The 20,067-nt window shown below is 41.7% G+C and overlaps 1 protein-coding gene across 1 annotated transcript in view; it reads left to right on the forward strand.

Annotated features, from left to right (window-relative positions):
• Nucleotides 1-13,641, forward strand: part of nop16 (NOP16 nucleolar protein homolog (yeast)) — a 31,693-nt gene extending 18,052 nt beyond the window's left edge. Inside the window, exon 5 of the mRNA XM_083644484.1 lies at nt 12,916-13,641. Within this exon, the coding sequence (XP_083500610.1) occupies nt 12,916-13,044 (129 nt within the window). The 3' untranslated portion in view covers nt 13,045-13,641. The remainder of the gene's footprint in view (nt 1-12,915) is intronic.
• The last annotated feature ends 6,426 nt before the right edge of the window (nt 13,642-20,067 follow it).

Genomic DNA, 20,067 nt, shown 5'->3' on the forward strand with positions numbered 1-20,067 from the left:
AAATTCAACAGCGCTCATGTAAACAGGGAGAAGGTGTGAAGGAAAAGGTGTGAAGGAAACGCTATTGTGTCGTTTCTTCCAAAAACTGTCCTCGTGTAAAGGGCCCCAGAGACTGACAGCTGAAATGGTTTGGGAGTGCTTAATGTAAATGAGGAGCTATTGTCCAGTCCACTCCCCCCTTCCCTGGCTGCCTCAGGTGTGAAAAACGTTGAGGGCCGATTTCTCAGCTTCTTGCTTTTCAGAGTGTGAACAATCAAATAAGCATATCTCCTTAAAAAAAATCAGATTACAATGTGTGACTCAACATTTGAAAGCTTAGAGTCTGCAGTTTCAGAATCTGTAATAAACTGAAAAATGACCTTGGCCTGGAGCTGTCAAAAATGTCAAAGTTCAAAGTCACTGTGACCTCACAAACACCATTCCCAAGTTCGTTAATGCGATATCTCAGGAACGCCTTGAAGGAATTTCTTCCAATTTGGCTCAAACGTCGACTTGCACACAATGATGAACTGATTAGATTTTGCTGATCAAAGGTCAAGGTCACTGGGACCTCTTGAACACCATTTTCAAGCTCGTTAACGCAATATCTCAGGGACGCCTTGATGGGATTTCTTCGAATTTGCCTCAAACGTCCACTTGGACTCAAGGATGAACTGATTAGATTTTGGTGGTCAAAGTTCAAGGTCACTGTGACCTCACGACCGCTCATTTCATGCTCGTTAATGCGATATTTCAGGAACGCCTTGACGGAATTTCATCAAATTTGCCTCAAACCTCCACATGGACTCAGTGATGAACTGATTCGATTTTGGTTGTTCAAGGTCACTGCGACCTCATGAACCCCAATTCCAAGCTATTTAACACGATATCTCAGGAACACCTTGACAGAATTCATTCCAATTTGCCTCAAATGCATACTTTGACTCAAGGATGAACTGATTCGATTTTGGTGGTCAAAGTTCAAGGTTACTGTGACATCATGACTGCTCGTTTCATGCTCGTTAACGTGATATCTCGGGAACGCCTTGACGGAATTTCATCCAATTTGCCTCAAACGTCCACTTGGACTCAAGGGTGAACGATTACATTTTGATGGTCAAAGGTCAAGGTCACTGTGACCTCATGAACGTCATTGTCAAGCTCGGTAATGCCATATCTCAGTAACACCTTGACGGAATTTCTTCACATTTGGCTCAAAGGTCAAAGTCTGGACAGGCATGGATGTCGACTGTTCACTTGTTGGCGGAGGCATATATCTGCAGTGCGATCGTTCTAGTTCAGACTTATACTTAGAGGGTTAATTTGCATGTTTTGCTTATCTCCGTGTTAAGTACAATTTATCCCATTCTCACTTGTTTAGGTACTTACAAGCTCGTGATTATGCTCGCACACATTTTACACCTTTCACTGAGTTTCAGGTTGGTTCTCTTATCTCTGAGATGCTTTCTCTTCCTAAAACACGAGGTTTGATTTCAGTCTTGTACAACCTCATATTATGTTCTGATGTGGTCTCTCTTGCGAGGGTTAGGAGTAAGTTGGAGGAGGATCTTGGCCTTGAACTGTCTGACGGTTCATGTCTGAATGGTGGGAAGAGGCATTAATTAGTCAACTCCTTATCCTCATGTGCCCGTCTATCCTTATTTCAGTTTAAAGTCCTGCATAGGGTTCATTTCACAACAGCTAAGCTTAGCAGGTTGTTTCCTGAAATCCTGTGACAGATGTGGCTCTTCTTCAGCTGATCATACTCATGGTTTTTTTTGGTCCAAAATTGTCTGAATTCTGGTCATGTTTTTTCAAAATGTTAGGTGAAGCCCTTAACATTACATTTAACCCTTGTCCATTTAAGAAAAGATTAACCACTCTGTAAGAGGCTCAATTGCTAATTTTTATAAAAGATGGCAGCCTATTATCTCGTGCAAATTCGCTTACCTCTCTGGAGTTGAACTGATTTTCAATGCATCCTTCTTGAAATGGGCACCCTGAGCATCATCTCCCCTACTTGCTTATTAGGGCTGTGGCGATTCACTTATCTCCCGATTCGATACTATCACGATTCTTGGGTGCCGATTCGATTTATATTGCGATTCTTAAGTATTGCGATTCTACGATTATTGCGATTCGATATTACGATTTATTGCGATTTTTGTTTATTTTTTTCTTTTATTTTTTCAGTTTGTTTGCTTTTTTACACTAGATTAGAACATGGTAAAAGTTGAATCATACACTAGAGACTGTATATTATATATCATGATTAGGGCTGGGCGATATAGTTAAAAACAGGGGCGGACTGGGATCATAATTCAGGCCGGGCATTAGCTACCAAGCAGGCCAGGCCGATATGGGCCAACGCGTGTGAAATTTGGGCCGTTTGAAGCCAGATTTGGGCCGTTTGAAGTCCAATTTTACAATGAGATGCACCCACTTTAACCCTGAAGTGTAATTATTACTTCAGACTAACTAATAAAGTAATAAAACCACTAGTAAACCAGTAGGCGGCGCCTGGCCTGCTGTTCAGTGAGTGGCCTGACTGCAAGCACCCAAATTTTTTTTTTTTTTTTTTTTTTGCGATTATCGATTCTGGAATAAAAGATCGATCCAAAAAATCGTGACATTAAAAATCGCGATACTTAGGTGAATCGATTTTTTCCCCCACCCCTATTGCTTATCTTTTTGCACTTTCTTCCCTGTCCAATTTAATTTGTGTGTGTGTGTGTGTGTGTGTGTGTGTGTGTGTGTGTGTGTGTATACAGTATAAGAATGTGTGTGGAATGTGGATATGTATGTATATGTGTGTATATACTGTATATTTAAGCAATATAGCATGAGAGCCAGTGTGTTGTGGCAAATATATCCCGTTGATCAGCTGTTATCCCACGAGGCCGCAGGCCGAGTGGGATAACTGCTGAGCAGCGGGATATATGCCACAACACACGCAGCTCGAGTGCTATATTGCTTTTATAAAACGGTTTCCAAGTATGATAATATAATAATAATAATAATAATAATAATACTATAAGTCCGACTGGCATGGTATTCTGATAGTCAGTTGAAACACTACTGTAAGGCGGGACCGCAAGAACGTGCGGGTGATTTGAGGGGTTAAATGCGGGGTTAACAGCCTTTTTTTTGCAAAGAAGACATTAGCCCGTGTCTATTCTTGTACAAAACATAATTTTCTGCGAAGTATTAGTAAAGTTATAAGCGAAGATCGATTCACAAGGATCTGACAGCTGTCTCCGCCATTTGTTTTTTCTACATTGTCATTTGAGGTAACCAAAGCCTTTTAGTAAGAGAGTTGCCATGGCAACTCATAACATCATCGTATGTTCATTCAGATAGGTTCTGCTACCTTTTTCCTTTCCCTTAGAATGTGATTTATGCTTTGTGAAACTTGAAGATTGTACCTGGGTCTGCCTCCACACCACTAGGCGGAGACAAAGACCCATGAAAATGCTATTTAAGCACTTCCTTTGCAAATGTATTTTTCAATTGACACTGACGAAGGCCCGAGTTAGGCCGAAACTGTTTGTCCCAATAAATGTCTGCCACGGGAGCTACCAAAAACTTGTGTTGCGAGCCCTTTTTTCGTTTATTTTCCTGTCTAGTACAGTTGAGCTCAGCACCAACCAGTGGATGTGCGTAAGTCTCTAGATGCTTGAACTCATAACCCATGGCCATGGGTTATTGGAGTGGGTTACGGGATTTATACAATGGCTGTGAACCAATCAGATTGCTTGATTTGAGACAGCCGTTTTATAAATATATATATATACACTAGGGATGTTAATGATTAACCGGTAGTCGATTAACTGCCGTTAAGAATGTAGCCAATTAAAATTAATTAACTGTTTTGACCAACAACATTGTTACTTTGTATCATCAATTCAGTCTTCATAGCTCACAGTGTGACTATGATGCTAAAATTAGCAGCAAGCTCGCGCTAGCAAAAGCGTGGCAGTATTACACTCTAAAAGTACATGTGTAAATATTGCGACGCCATTCTCAAAATTCAACTCCATGGGCAATTTATAATTCCCCGACGAGCATCGCTGAACATCACGTTAGATTCCATTATCGCTGGATGCTGATTTTGGACGCTGTCACTCATAAAAGTTATGGGAATGGTGGGAAATGGTTGTGTTCTAGTCTTTAGTCCGAACACTCCACAAAAGGAGAGGAAATGTTACTGAAACATCTGGATCTGGTCTGGATCTTACATTTGTCTTTGTACAACTCTGATCTCCAATAAATATATTTATATAAAGATTTACATTTGAAAAAAATATATATATCGTGATATTATTTTAGGGCCATATCGCCCACTCCTAATAGAGATTCCTGTTTTCTTGCTTTCCCCCTGTTGTTTTGTCCTGATCCTCCTGACCCGGAAACACCCGTTTGCTAGGAAAACAACGTGTGTGTGTGTGTGTGTGTGTGTGTGTGTGTGTGTGTGTGTGTGTGTGTGTGTGTGTGTGTGTGTGTGTGTGTGTGTGTGTGTGTGCTCGCTCCTTAAGCCACTTCTAAACATGAAGTCTGAACCATGACTAGCCAGAGCAGGATATTTTCCCGTTTTACCTTTCTAGACATGAGGGGTCTTTGTTTAGAAACAGATGGAAATGGTCTGTTTTTTCTGTCGATGGTGAGTAGAGGGGGTGGGGAGGAGTGGAGTGCGATGCGGAGGAGAGCCAACAGAATTGGCCACTAATGCCCACACGTCTCCATACACTGCATCCACACAACATGAGATCTCTGCCTGCCAAACACTTTTCTCCACTACTCCATAACGCAAATGTCTCACTGTGAAGTTCCCGATGCATTCAGGCGATAACGTAGGGTGGCAATGTGCCAAAAAAAAGTGAGCGCTTGCCTTTGTTACACCGCCCAAAAGCCACCAGTCAAAGTACCGGTAGTGGTCGCACTAATGTTAACCTATGGATGATTTTACAAGTGGCATTCAAGTCATATCTGACTAGTTTTAAATGTATTTATCCCCACAAAAGTTAGGCTATATGTCTCGATATAGGCTGATGCACCACTATCACCCTCTTGCATTTTCACATACAAGACAGACAGGTCAGGAGGAAAATAAACCAAGCCGTTTGCAGCACTTGAGGAAACCGTGAGTTTGCTCGTTTAATTCATTGATATAAGCGATTGTGTGAACGATTAATTAATTAATAGGCTACATCAGTGTTTCTCAAAGTGTGGGGCGGGGCCCCCCTGTGGGGCACAGTAGCAAAACAGGGGGGGTGCACGGGGAAATGCAGAAATGCAGCGCAGAACCAATGTTTTGACGTCTGACTTTTTCCCCGGCAAGCAATAAATGAACCCCGCTTCTGTAGTGACTCCGCATTCATTCCATGGATGGTTCATTCATATTGCCAAATATTTGAACTTGTTTTGTTTAGCACAGGTTGCACTTTATTGTTATTATTTTTGAAAAGATGTGCAGTGCAAAACAGGTTAATTGCAGCCACTAATACAGCAGTGATAATAAGACTTAATGCAAATTTTTCTTGACAAATATTTGTTATTTTTTGCACAGATAGAACTTTATTGATATCGTTATAACAAAGTGATTGCACATTTCATTGGATTTTTATCTGATGGAGCAATCTAGTTAACTTTGTTTGTTCTAGCAAAGTGATTGCAATTGCAATTTCTGTTTGATTATTTTAATTTATTATTTAAAAAAGCACAGATGTACAGTAGCAGTCACAAAATGTTTTATCAAGTTGAAATGGAAGTTGTTGTTTTATTTGGACAACATTACTGAAAGAAAATAGAAAGGAATCGTCATAATCTTGATGTTATTTCAATAAAAGTTAAAGTTGGACCCTTTTGTTACAATTTTGTTGGGGCGGTGGCGGGGGGCATGAACATTTTTCCTCCTCCAAAGTGGGGCATGACAGAAAAAGTTTGAGAACCACTGGGCTACATGAACGTTAGTGGGTAGGTAGTCTTAACGCCAGACCCATGAGAGTTCTTACGCTGATACACTATGTTACTGCATGCTGCAGAGCTCTCTCTGGGTCTGGGACACTTTCCCTCAGAGGGCTGGTTATGGGAGGGAACCGTTCACTTGGCCAGTCATATGCCAGGGATGGATTCAGTCCTCTCCAATCAGTAACGACTTTGCGATCAGACGACACGGGAGGCGCAGCCCACTTTTTCGAACCGCTCTCTCATCGGTGCTATGATCTGTCACTCATTCAATTTCAACCCGCCTTCAAAACCAGCAGTGGCTGTGAACTGGCACAGACTCACTTATGTAGTATGCGGAGCGCAGCGATTCAACGTAATATTTGAGTCTGGGGAGAGACTAGTGGGTAGGCTACTTATCATCCAATAGCCTAATGCAGTAAGTAGTAGGCTATCTCCTTGTTGGATTTTCAAACTGGCAGATTGGGGGGGGGGGGGGGGGGGGGGAGAAACGACTCAACTTTTACTTGTTTAATCACCTAATTTGACTCTCTTCCAAATAATCCAGCCCTGTAACTACGTCCATTCATGAAATTATTAAATAGCACAGGGACATTAATTGTTTGTAAAGTGCCAGCCGCCCACTCAGACATACAGGACTCCAGAGTGCGTGTAAATACACGCATTTTCCCACCTTAAATTTGGCCAGTGCATGTAAATATTTTTAGAACACGCACCAGTACACCCTGGAATTTATAGCGTCTTTTTTCCCCCTCCTAAGCCATGTGCTTTGGCATGTGCTTTTGCAAAGATCCGCCCCCCTCTGTCTCTGATTTGCTCAGATCATCCTCCTCATATTCCTATTGAATGGCAAGGATGTCCATTCTGCACAAACCCGCCCCGCTCTGCCTCTGATTGGGTCTAACACTCTGCCAGAGAAAACGATACCACGTGTGTGAAACGTGACGCAGACAGTGCCCAGCCCACTCCTCCTCCAGCAACGCCATACCTCAAAAATGAAGAGAACTATAGATCGTTTTTTCGTGACGGCGTACCGAATCCAGTCATTGAAGCAACACAATTCCTCCCCAAAACACATCACATGCCGTGACAGGTGTGTGGCAGGTAGTAGGGTCATCTGTGGCACTTCCGTGACCGTGGAGAGCGAAGGTCCGTTTCTCAATGGATTTGTCATCTAGGAGGGTTAATAAACAAATTTAGCCGGGGTGTATTTTTAAAAAAGGCGGGGAAAATATTTGAGAGACCAAAATCCAAAATGGCTGCTGTGGAAATGAACTTTTTAATGCTTTGACCTACAATGATGCACAATACATGGTTTCAGAGCTTATTCTGGTCAAGGAATACATATTTGGTGTTTATATAATGATTTGACCTATTTTTGACCTTCAAATCCAAGATGGCTGCCAATTGTGAGGCAGTTTTTTTAAAATCGTCATAGAGCCTTCATATTAGGCTTGAATGACAGGTCTTCTCATGATGAGTTGAATAATATACAGTATAAGTACACAGAAGTAATCTCTGAGGTCAATAAAGTCAATGTTTGTGTGTAAACAACAGTTGCTGATTTGCGGTTTCCCATTAAATAGGGTAGGCTACTGAGAATATGGTGTCCAGTTCATCCCATCACATTTTCATAATGAACCAAAAACAATTTTGCACTATAGCCTAACATAAAATAGTATTCTGTATGCAAAGCTAGCAAGGTTAGTTAGTTGCTTGAGCTGAATTTAAAGGTCAACTCAAAACAAACAATGAAATTAACTTTGAAATTAAAACTGAATCCTAGGCTACTAAATTTCATCAGCACACAGTAAAGGAAACTTGTCTTTGAACTCAGCTGACTGTCTAGTCCTAATCCCTGTTGTGCAATGTCCCTTTTCAGTGAAGGTTTACTTTTTGTTAAGAGTATGGACTTTTAATCTTGACCTTGTTGGTAGGCAACGGCCCTTTTTCAGTCAAGCATTTTCAGATTAGCTCAGTCAGTCTGTGAAGCAGTCAGTGTCAGCACTTGCGCGAGCTCGCTTTTTCTCTAAATAATGTTAACATTACACACTTTAAGACACTTTGTTTGAGGATATCAACGTTATTCACTAGTCTAAAGATAGTTCTACCATCAAGAACATATAAAACAAAAGCAAAAACAATTGTTATTTGCAGAAGTCATCATTGATATTTGGTGTTAGCTAACGTTAGGTAACATTATTATTTTTAGCTAAAGTTAATGTTATCTGTCTCCACACTTCTGTCAACTGACATATGCATTTGCTTTTGAAAATAAACAGCCTGGCTTGCTTAAGCATAACTGAAGATTAAATAGAAATATAACATAACGAATGCATGTACCGATTGGTTGCCCCATCTTCCCAGGAGGTGGTGGTGTAAACATCATCAAATTTATCAAGTCCTGACCAGTCTTGGGCTTTTAATTGTAAGCTGTCCCATTTGCCTTGATTTATTGTATCGGTGGGCTTGCAAGGCTTGTCACATTTTAGGACACATTCATAGGACATTGTGTGCTTTGTCTTTCATTGGGAGGGAAAGCAACTCGCTATTATATTACTGTTATATTATATTGCTGTTATACGCTGTTTATTTTCAAAAGCAAATGCATATGTCAGTTGACAGAAGTGTGGAGACAGATAACATTAACTTTAGCTAAAAATAATAACGTTACCTAACGTTAGCTAACACCAAATATCAATGATGACTTCTGCAAATAAAAATTGTTTTTGCTTTTGTTTTATATGTTCTTGATGGTAGAACTATCTTTAGACTAGTGAATAACGTTGATATCCTTAAAGTTTTCTTTTTCTTTTTTTATATATCCCCCCCCCCCCCGTTTTTTTTTTTATATATCCCCCCCCACCCCCCCGATTTTTTTATCCCATTTTTATCCCCCATTAGTGCTAACGTAATTTCTTTATCCTGGTTGCTACTCCACCCTCTGCCGATCTGGGGAGAGCCAAAACTGGCTCCATGCTTCCTCCGAGACATGCAGTTAGCCAGCCGCTTCTTTTCACCTGACAGGGGAAGCTTCACCGGTAGGACATAGCACGTGGGAGGTTCACACTATTCCAACCAGTTCCCCTCCCTCTGAACAGGCGCCCTTAACGACCAGAGGAGGAACCACATTAGCAACCAGGATATTGCATGTTTTTGGTGAAGGGGGTTCCTATATGAAGGAAACCCCCGGGAGGCACAGGGAGAACATGCAAACTCCACACAGAAAGGCCCTTTTGACGACCCCACCCGGGCGGTGGGCACTCGAGGACATGCGGACGGGCACGCATTCCTTCAGCGTTCACATCGTCCCAGGTGGGAATCGAACCCACGACCTTCGAGCTGTGAGGCGATAGTGCTTACCACTACACCACCGTACCTCCTTTTATATCCTCAAACAAAGTGTCTTAAAGTGTGTAATGTTAACATTAGTTAGAGAAAAAGCGAGCTTGCGCAAGTGCTGACACTGACTGCTTCACAGACTGACTGAGCTAATCTGAAAATGCTTGACTGAAAAAGGGCCGTTGCCTACCAACAAGGTCAAGATTAAAAGTCAGGTCAAACCATTAAAAAGTTCATTTCCACGGCAGAAATTTTGGATTTTGGTCTCTCAAATATTTTCCCTGCCTTTTTTAAAAATACACCCCGACTAAATTTGTTTATTAACCCTCCTAGATGACAAATCCATTGAGAAACGGACCTTCGCTCTCCACGGTCACGGAAGTGCCACAGATGACCCTACTAAGGCCCAGCCACTCCCATCCCCGCAGCATTTCAGCGGCAGGCAGCAGCAAACAGCCAGCGAGGAGGCTGAAATGATTATCAAATTTAAGGTGGCTTATTATATAGGCAAAGAGGAGCTGCCGTTTACAAAGTATAAGTGTCAAATCTCTCTTGAAGAAAAGCGGGTTAGACGTCAATCCAACCTACAGTAATCTTGACACTGGGATTGTGCCCAATTCATTGATTCATCATTTCAGACATTCTAAAAAAAAGAGGGCGTCTCTTCAAATCGCGCATGCACAAGTTACAATACAATAATGTTATTATTGGGGTAATAGTATTTTAAGCATAAATAAAACATGCAACAAATTAAAATAGTTATTAAGCTATTCAGATCGATTGAATCAATCTGAATATAACTATTACAATTTGTTGCATGTCTTGTATAGGGCCCTGACTATAGAATCTGTTATTATTTATTATTCTGTTTTATTTTTTCATGATAATTTTCAGTTTTAATGTGGATTTTAGTGTGTATTGATAATGAGTACTATCTGAAACCTGGGTTTAGGCTGTTGAGCTGAATGTGTTACACAGATAAAAAAAGAAGAAATAGAAAAAATGCAACAAAAAAGGCATTCGCTGCTCTCGGGTAACAGAGTGGAAGCTTTATTCCTGTTTACAGTCATTTACACAATGTGTTAAGATTGGTAAGATTTACCAATGTGGGAACTGACAAAAAAAAGGTAACGCGTAAAATGTATTTTGCGGTGGCAAAAGGCGCAGTGTAAAATGTTGGGTGCACCTAAATTATGTGCTGGTGCACCTAAATTAAAAAGTAAGGTGCACCCAAGGTAAAAAGTTAGTCTGGAGCCCTGACATACATGATCCGGAACATGAGCTGCTGGTGTTAAACAACAGCCCTTTTGCCAATGATGCGGATCCTGTACTAGGGGCTCAGATGGTAATGATCCGCACTCGCGGAAGTGCGCATAAGGCGGATAATTGTTTGCAGGCCGACCGGCTAGCAGCTGGTAATCGGATTTCACTGCATTAGAAGGGGCTTTACAGAGAGCTGTCCTGATTGGTCAGAACTAGACTGACTGAGCTCTGTGTGTGATTGACAGGTAGGTAGGTAGGGACGCCTCCTTGCAGAGAGCTGTCCTGATTGGTTGTTAAGATCCGGGTGCCCTAACATTTTTGAGTAGCTGGTTTGCAAATACCCCTAATTTAGTCTACATTAGAGCCACAGACCCCCATTTGATGACTTTGTGTCTCAGACCCAAATCTGGGAATATTTTTTATTGTTGGATACAAATTTGTCCAGAGTTCTATAATTAAGCAATATCACACGAGAGGGAGTGCTGTTGTTGGCTAATATCGGCACTGCTGTGATTTGGTCGTAGGCACGAGGCCGCAGGCCGAGTGCCGAAGATAATCACAGCAGTGCCGATATTAAACAACAACAGCACGACCTCAAGTGTGATATTGCTTTTATACAACAGTTCTATTTAACAAAGCTGATTTTAAAAAATGACAAAAAGCTGAGAAAATATATGATTTCTCTATTTATTCCTCCGCCAACAAAAATAGTCCCCTCAGCTTTCTGCTTTGCCGAAAATGTAGCCTAATCAGCCTAATTAACTGCAGGCTGTCTACTTTACTACTGTCTACTCTAGAGCTGTGAAGCGTTTTGTTGATTAGAGCAGCTTTGAAGCGGAGTGATCTACACACAGTGAAGCGCCAGTGCGTTATCGTGAAATATCGGCACTGGTAGGATCCCTCATATCCAATCAAATTGCTCGGCCGGAACTACCTGTTGTATAACTATCTGTATTAACAGAGAAACTATGATCAAAACGGTCATTGTTCTACATTCACTAATTGTTCTTGTAAATGAAATACAGTAACGAAGCTGCAAGTTTGAATTAGAATTTATTTAGTTTATAAAGGACAGTGCATAATCTGCACATACATTAATCATTTGCAGTAAACAAAGAGATGGGTGCAGCAGATTTAGCAAGAAGCTCACTTCCATCTATATGAACAAAGAACATAGACAGGCTATCAAAAACAGTCAATACTATATGTACGACAGGGACAGTACAAAGTGCATGTTATAAGACATCCTACATCCTCCTATAATACATAATACATTGATCAGATCTATATAAAATGCATATAGTTGCCTATCTAATCATTAAAAAATTCAAATAATGGATACTTGTTTCGTCTTTAATACCACTAGAATCCTACAGTCTATTTCAATCAGTGCTGACAGTGCTGCTGTCCACTTACTATATTCTTTCTGATCTCTCGGGAGAAGCTCAGGTAGTTTGTAATGTTCTTGATGCTAGCGCTGATGCCTGTTCAATTCTTTGATGGCCTTAAAAGAGAAAGCGGATATACCAAGATGATATACAATACTGAATATAGGGTAAAATCATGGTAGGTCTGAGCTGCTTCCATTGATGGGGAATTTCTGATATGTCGAAAGTTTGCAATATTGTACCTCAGGACATGAAACATTTGTTGGGGCTTTTTGAAAGTCAGTGAGGAATCTGGGATAACCCCTAAGTATTTAAACTCTTAGATATTTTTATTTGTTGACCAGCTACATAAATAAGTGAAGTACATGGACACTGTTTTCTCTGTGTTCAGGGTAAGGCATGATGAGCTGAGCCACTCTGCAACTTTTTCCATTCTTGCAGATAATTTGGCAGCGACTATCTCAGTGTTTTTTTCATGTACAAACAGGACTGTGTCATCGGTGTACATCAAGGTCTCAACACCCTTTCATATAATTTTTAACCTTTATTTAACCAGGTAAGTCATTAAGAACAATTCTTATTTACAATGGCGACCTGAATGGGGAGGTCATTGATGTAAAAACTGAACAATATAGAGGCCAAAATGGAGCCTTGTGGCACTCCCATAGTACAGGTAACTGTGTTCACACTGGGGCGAAAAAAGCTTCAACTCGAGCGAAGGGGCGACGATGAGGAGAAAATTGTGTCATTCGCGCCGCAAAGATTTGGATCATTCATGCGTTACGTGCCACCCCGGGCAAAATCGCATCACCTCGCACATTTGCATTGACTTTGTATGTCATTATATGTCTCATCACGTTTGCGAAATTCACCCCGAGATGGTTTGAGATCATCTACCAGACTTACCAGCCATGCACAGCCCGAAACATTGCAGCATTTGTCCAAAAGTGACCTAACTTCTTCTGTCTCCTTCCTGCAGGCCATGGCCAGAGATGAGAAGAACTACTACCAGGACACACCCAAGCAGATCAAGAGGAAAATCAACGAGTACAAGCGCTGCCATGCCGAGCACTTTGACGCCTTCATGAAGTCATTAGCCACTCAGTAGCCAATGAGGCGACACGGGGATCGACCCTGTGGACTCTGCGTCACTTCAGAGGAGAAATGTTTCTCCAGCCTTCCTTCTCGTTCTGGTGTGAAGCATGCTGTCAGCAGTGCAGGCAGCGTGCTCAGGCAGACAAAAGCCCCAAAACTCCAATCATAAGAATTGCACAATAATACAAGACGTACAGGAGGGTCCCAAAATGACTAATACAAGATGCACAGGAGGGTCCCAAAATGTGGAGCTAGAAGCCCAGATGCTTTGACAGTAGCTGTGTTTCCATTACAGTTTTTCGCAAAAGAATTGCGATATTTCTACAACTTCGACAATGTACAATTGCGACTTGTAGGCGTTTCCATTGAAGTTGCGTTTGAGTGATTCCCCGTTGCAGCAGCTGCCACAGTGATTACGCACCGGGATCTGCCCCATATCCCGTCCCCTGCATGCTCAAATCCAACCAATGGTCAATGGAAATCCCAACATGAAGTTACAATGCATATAAACGAGCCTGATTATCAATTCAAAAGAAAATGAGTCGCAAAATGTTGCTGGCTGCGTGAATGCAGTCAGCGCGACAGGCAGAGGAAAAAAGGTAGCCTAATAGCCTACAACTGGTCCGATTTAGAGATGGAGGGGGGAAAAGGCTGATTTGGTTCTATAATTGCACCTGAAACGTGTGCAATGTATTAGCCTACTCACAGTCACTGTATTCACTTCAGACAGCACCACCGCACCAGTGTGTGCTTTTCATCCTCTCATCTCGCCGCTGTGCCAAATGCGCGCACACAGGCAGCCTGCTGTCACCATGGACCGATTTCTGCCATTAAACATTATCTAATTTGCCCGGCTACGCTTTTGCACAACACTCGTCTTTCTGCTAGGTAGCGTTGCTTCAAAGTTTTCCACTTGCTGCGGAGGTTTTGACACGGCTATCGAACCTTACTTACCAAACTTATTTTCCGCTCCTTTTCCAAGGGATAATATGGGTCACATGACGTGCAAATGCGAAAAATGTGTTTCCATTACACTTTTGCGATAAACTGCTATATCGACACGTCTGAAAAACCACCTCATGAGAGCGAAAAAACTTTTTGCGATATTTGGGAGGTTTTTCGAAATTCACGTGTTTCCATTACCCAATTTCTATTGCGATATTTAGATTTTGCGCATTTCTGAGGGTAATGGAAACACAACTAGTGACACACTCATCCGTCACATGGCGTATTATGAAGCTGTAGGATTGTGATGTGCATCGTGCTTTGATACATCACTCCTATCTTTTTACTTCTGTATGCATTTCAGGGGCTGGTTGCACAAAACACCTTGAGTTAAAGGGAGACGCCAACTTTTTGGGAGTTTAGTTAAAACTAGGAAGTACATGGCTTTATTTTCCATCTGCGTGCAGTCCAAACTGTGGTAGAGCCCTCAAACGCTAATAGCTTAGCGCTAACAATGGCAGTCAATGGGACATTTGCCTACTACGGTTCAGTCGCCCAAAATACACATGCAAACAGTGCCATAAACACTCACATGTACATGTTGTGACTCGTGTACTCACCCCGTGATGAAATAATAATCCAAAGTTACGTCAAATGGTCATTTTCGTAGTAAATCCAGACCGAGAACAAAACAAAGAGTAACCGAACTAACAAGAGTGTATAACTGTAGTTACTTCCTCGTTTGCCACAGCGCATGCGCTGTAGAGCTGTCACTTTTTATTCGAAATTCGAATGTAACTTTGAATGTGCGGGAGGGGGGGACGTTCGATATGTAATTGACCCATTCAAATTCAAATAATGTTTTTTTGCGGCGGGGGAATCTTTTAATGTAATACCTTGTTGATCCAGCAGAGGGCTCTAACAGCTTGACCTATCCTGACAGGAGTTGTTGTTTGATGAGAGACGCAAGACAAAATGGAGGCGGAGGAAGATGCAGCCAGGAGCCGACAATCACAACACTAGCCTCAACATGACTCATCAGTAATTCTTCCTTCTTCGTCTGGGAGGTCGGCTCAAATGGCTGCACTTTATTATAAAACGGGACCTTCTTCGGCTGTGTCATTTTGGGTTTCAACTGCTCCACAGTGCCAGATGTATCGGTTTGGTGCTCAGTGGTTTGGTGGTGTACTGCAGTAACGTGTAACCAATTAACTTGGGATATGATCGAACAAATTGTGGGTCAATTAAAGTTTGTTCAAACTTTATTTTTGGAAAAAGTGACAGCTCTAATGCGCTGTGTGCAGTCATCAGTAGTGCGCATGAACCAAAGTAGGCAAATGTCTTAATGACTGCCATTGTTAGCGCTAAGCTATTAGCAGTTGAGTGCTCTACCACAATTTGTACTGCATGCAGATGGAAAATAAAGCCATGTACGTTCTAGTTTTAATATAGACAATATGGCAAATGGCCTAAACTCCCAAAAAGTTGGCGTATCCCTTTTAAGATTTTCCTTAAAGTCCGAGTTAAGGTTTCCTTAAAAATAAAATCAGTTGCACAAAACACCCTTACATCTTCTCCTCAACTCTTTCCCTTTTCACTAATCCTCTAAGACCGACAGAATATTTTCTTCTATGACTATGTAAACACCGAATATCTCAAAAGAAAGAATGGGGCCTCTACTTCTTGGCTGACCAATTTGGGGCCTGCGGGTCAAACTTGGCCCACGCTCAGTTTGTGTTGGGCCCTCCATGGTTTTGAAAGAAAGAAAATCTGACAATATTACTGTTTTTCAGAGGCTGTGGCAGACTCATTTTTAAAGCTAGCTTGATGATACTTTTACCATACTAGGAATCTTGTGCGCTATGCGCGTTCAATTTCTATGGTGGGGACTCTGGAGATGATGTGCCATGGCTGCCGTTATGGAAATCGCCCGCTCCGTGGGCTCCCAAAATCGTGACAGACCATCTTTTGAACCTGTGATGATGATAGGCAGCTCTGGGTGGAAGCTGATGCTGGAGAGCTTCTAGGCGTGGCCCTCCAGGGTCTGAACACAGGCCTTGTTCTACAATGTAGTGAGGAACACAGTCAGAACATGCTTATTTGGTAGACCAGATCGCAAAAAGGATGCTCACATAGAAGTAGCTGCCTTTTCACTGTGATCTTTCCTTGTATGCAACTTTCTTAATTTCACTCCCACCATATTTGTGATGAAATACTGAAGTAGAGAGGACATCATAAAATGACCAGTTTCTCCTTTGGGCATCTATAGAATAGCAGAAGCATAATGTGACGTTTTCTAACCTGGTAGTCCCATCTGCCCCTGATGAGGTAGGGCTTGTCTCCTCCGTTGTAGTAGTCTATACAGTTGGCTCGTGAGTCGTGGCCCTCCAAAGTAAAGTTGGACGCTGCCAAACCTGAAACACAAGAGGACATAATAGAGTCAGTGATGAGAACAATGCAGAGTTTGGAAGGAGAACATTTCAGAGACTTTTCATTGTGTAATGCAAGAATGATAATGATAATGGTAGCAGTTGATGGCACCCACTTTGACGGTCCGTTCTAGTGAAGCGCTGGCAAACTGGTTGTCGTCTTTGGGGTTGATTACGATCTGCATGACGTAGTGAGTTGACCCTCAAACACTGCACGACCACTTCTCCCAGTCCCACAGCATGATCACCATTTCATCTATACAGACACAAACCTACACAAACAAAAACACATCAATGCCTGCCTGCCTGCATGCACACGCACAGAACCACATAAAGACCTGTAGAAACAAGCATTTGAGTTTTTGTAATAGGGTATTAGAGGTTCACGTAAACAGATTAACCTGAATAACGCCTTAACTGTAGTGTGGCCAATAGCTGGAAGTTGATGTTGTAAATCTGTCATATCCGTAAACACACGTGTTAGTCTCAGAGCAGCGGAGCCTCTGGATGGTGAACTCTGCACACAGTTTACAACAACATGAATGCATCACAGGTAAATTCTGATGCATTTATGGTGGTGAGAGGGACCTAACCCCCCACTCTACCCCACCCATTTCAGTGACCTCAGAAACTACCAGTTCCTACTGACTCAAGCAGGCAAACGCATGTCTTCCTGCTACTGATGCAGGATCCAACTTTTTCAGTCCAATAGCGATACCTGGGCTTTGAGGCCCATAGTGCTGATAAGTTATGTGTTTAATAAGCTGTATGCCTTGGGATAATTCTTTAAACATTTAAACATGTTTTTCCTAATTTTGTAAAACAAAATGTAACAAATAAATGCGTAGATATAAATGTACTGAATTGTTGTTTATTAGAATAATGGTATCTGATACACTGGCCCATTGTCACGATACCCAATCCAGCTGTTTGAGTTGGTATCGGACGGTTATCAGTGCACTTCTCATATACACACTGTAATCTGACTATCGCTGTAGTACTTGGACCCACAGACAATATTGACTCCAGAGTCGGTTGAAACAGCGAGCTCCACTGCCTCTTGCAGCTGACAAACTGCAACAAATTGTTCGTCAAAAGAACTCCAAAAAAGCCAGTCTTTGGTGGTGGTGGGTGGGGGGGCAAAAAATAGTTTGGTCGCGTGTCTGGGTAGTGCGGTAAAAGCACTTGCCTACCTTCAATTCCCAGCAGCAGTACTTCCGGCTTGGTCAGATGTTCCTACAGACACCAAGACCTTCACAGCTGCCATTTTGTGTCTAAAAGGCAGGGTAAATGGGTGCAACCAACTCACTAATTAAGGCCCCAGCACTGGAACACCTAAATGAACTGGAAGTTGGAAACCTTAATGTTTTGGTGCACCTCTGTGTTACTTGCTGCATTTTAGACACAAAATGTCTGCTGTGAAAAAGGCCTATTGGCAGTGTCTGCGGGTGGGGTATGAGTCCTGGTTGCTGCATGCCTCCTCTCGTTGTTCCTGTTCGGAGGGTAGAGGAACTGGGGGAATGGTGTGATCATAGGTGGTTTTAGACCCTTTTAGGGGGGCTTGAGCTTCATTTAAAATTGTCATCTAAAAATACTAGACATCCAGACGAATCCGTAGGTACTACCTGCCATGTTATGCTAGCTTGCTGGGAAGCGGGTGTAATATGGCTCCAAAGTTTACAAAGTTTTTGACAAATGTAAATGGGCATGACTACTCAATTGGGTCCCTTGACCTCTCACATCAAGATATCTGAATGAAATTGGGCTAATTAGAACCACATGATTCTTAGCTTTACAGCCATGTCTGATGTCAGCTACATAGGGTATATGAGCTCCAGGGTCCTAAAGACATGTTCTGCATGCAGTGAAAATGTTATTATTGCCTTTTTGTTTCCCTATTTCTGCACACTGGTACCAAAAGACTAATGGAATTGTATAATTTGGGTATGGCTAATCCAAAGAGCCCAATCACATTAATGTGTGATTGGCCTCAGTAACCATTTCAAAATGTGATTTTTTTACTTGACCTTATACTGTATAAAATGACATATTGTGAGCTCTACGGTAATCACAGCCTTGTTAAACTCTCTAGTCTAGACCCAGAATGTAGATGTACATAAAAATGTATGGGATGACATGTCCTGGTACATTGAAGATAAGTGTGTTTTTCTGAGCCATTTTCAGAAAATAGTGCTGGTCATCCAATCGTCAACATTGTCAAAATTGCACAAATCTCCATTTCTCAAAAGTGATTGATACACAGCATCACGTTTCCCCCCCTCCCCAAGGTCATGAGGTCTTCAGCTGGTGTTTTGGGAAGATTTTAACTAATGCACTTTATTATTTTAGTTAAAGTATTCACAGTGTTTCTTATTCTGAATTGTGGTTTATGTTTATGGTATATTTACAGAACATTTATGGACAGTGAATTGAAGCATTGGAACAAATCATTCTATGGCGGTAGGCTATACACCACAAATAGATTTTGACTGCCACATATTAAACTAGTTGACTGCAAACTCCTTCTTTAGGGCTTATATATAGGTATTGTCTTGCCTGAACATCATTCCAATCAAAGTTAGGAAATTCCCCTTTTGTTATTTTATTGTTTTACCTTTGTTTATGCCTACAAAGCAAATCTTACTTTGTACTTGAGTTCTCCCCTGGAAGTGATTTTGGTATACAAGGAATCAGCGTGATGTCACAACAACAAACCACTGCAAAACACCTGGAACTGCGGCAGTTAACCAGTTAACCGCACAGCTGGGGCTAGAGTGCGCACTCAAAGCTAGCTTCATAGGGTCCCATTGCAGTTTCCACACGGAAACGTGGTTTGTTTACCAAAATGCTCGTCTGATCCCTCGTATAGATGGGCCACCATTGTATTTAAGCAAGCAGTATTCTACCTACCATTCTACCTGTATGCAGAATATATATAGGGAGATAATTATTTGTTCATCATTGTAAAGCCACAGAACAGTAAAGAGGATATGAATGTGATGTGTGTAGTCTACACACATCACATTCATAGTTATTCATAGATCTAGCCTCTTCCTTTTGCTCTCAAAGTGCACCAGATTGATTCACTTGATTTACTTTAAAATGTAGCATAGAACATTTTCTCATGGGGGGGGGGGGGCATGCCCCCGGACCCCCCTAGGGGGTCTGCGGTCCGGGATATTCTCATTGGGGGCTGTTAGAGAATGGAATTTTAACCATTCTACATCCGCTAAATGTATATATAACAGCTGATAGCCTAAACCAAAATGAATTTGAAACCAGGAGTCCAGTAGCCTGTACTACGAAGCTAGTTTAATGCCTTATCCGAGTAAGTTTGAGTTTAAACCTGGTTTAGCCGTACTACAAAGCAAGTTAACTTTCAAACACCATGGCAACTGACGCTGCAAAGCTAACCTGGTCGCGACCAGGTTAGCTTCAGAGGATAAGATCAAAATCCATGACAGACCCATATAATCGGCTCTCTGGAGTCACTCACCGTTCATATAAGATCGCCATATGAAAAATAGATTGCAGTCAACTGAGAATATAACAAGAAAAACATTTGTGGCTCTGTAGGCTACATAATTAAATTAAGCCTACTTACCACTTTATGTCTTAACAGCTCAACGATGCGTGGAGAAATATGATCACTATTAATCACC

Source organism: Poromitra crassiceps (assembly GCF_964638095.1).
Source record: "Poromitra crassiceps genome assembly, chromosome: 1".
Lineage (NCBI taxonomy): Eukaryota > Metazoa > Chordata > Actinopteri > Beryciformes > Melamphaidae > Poromitra > Poromitra crassiceps.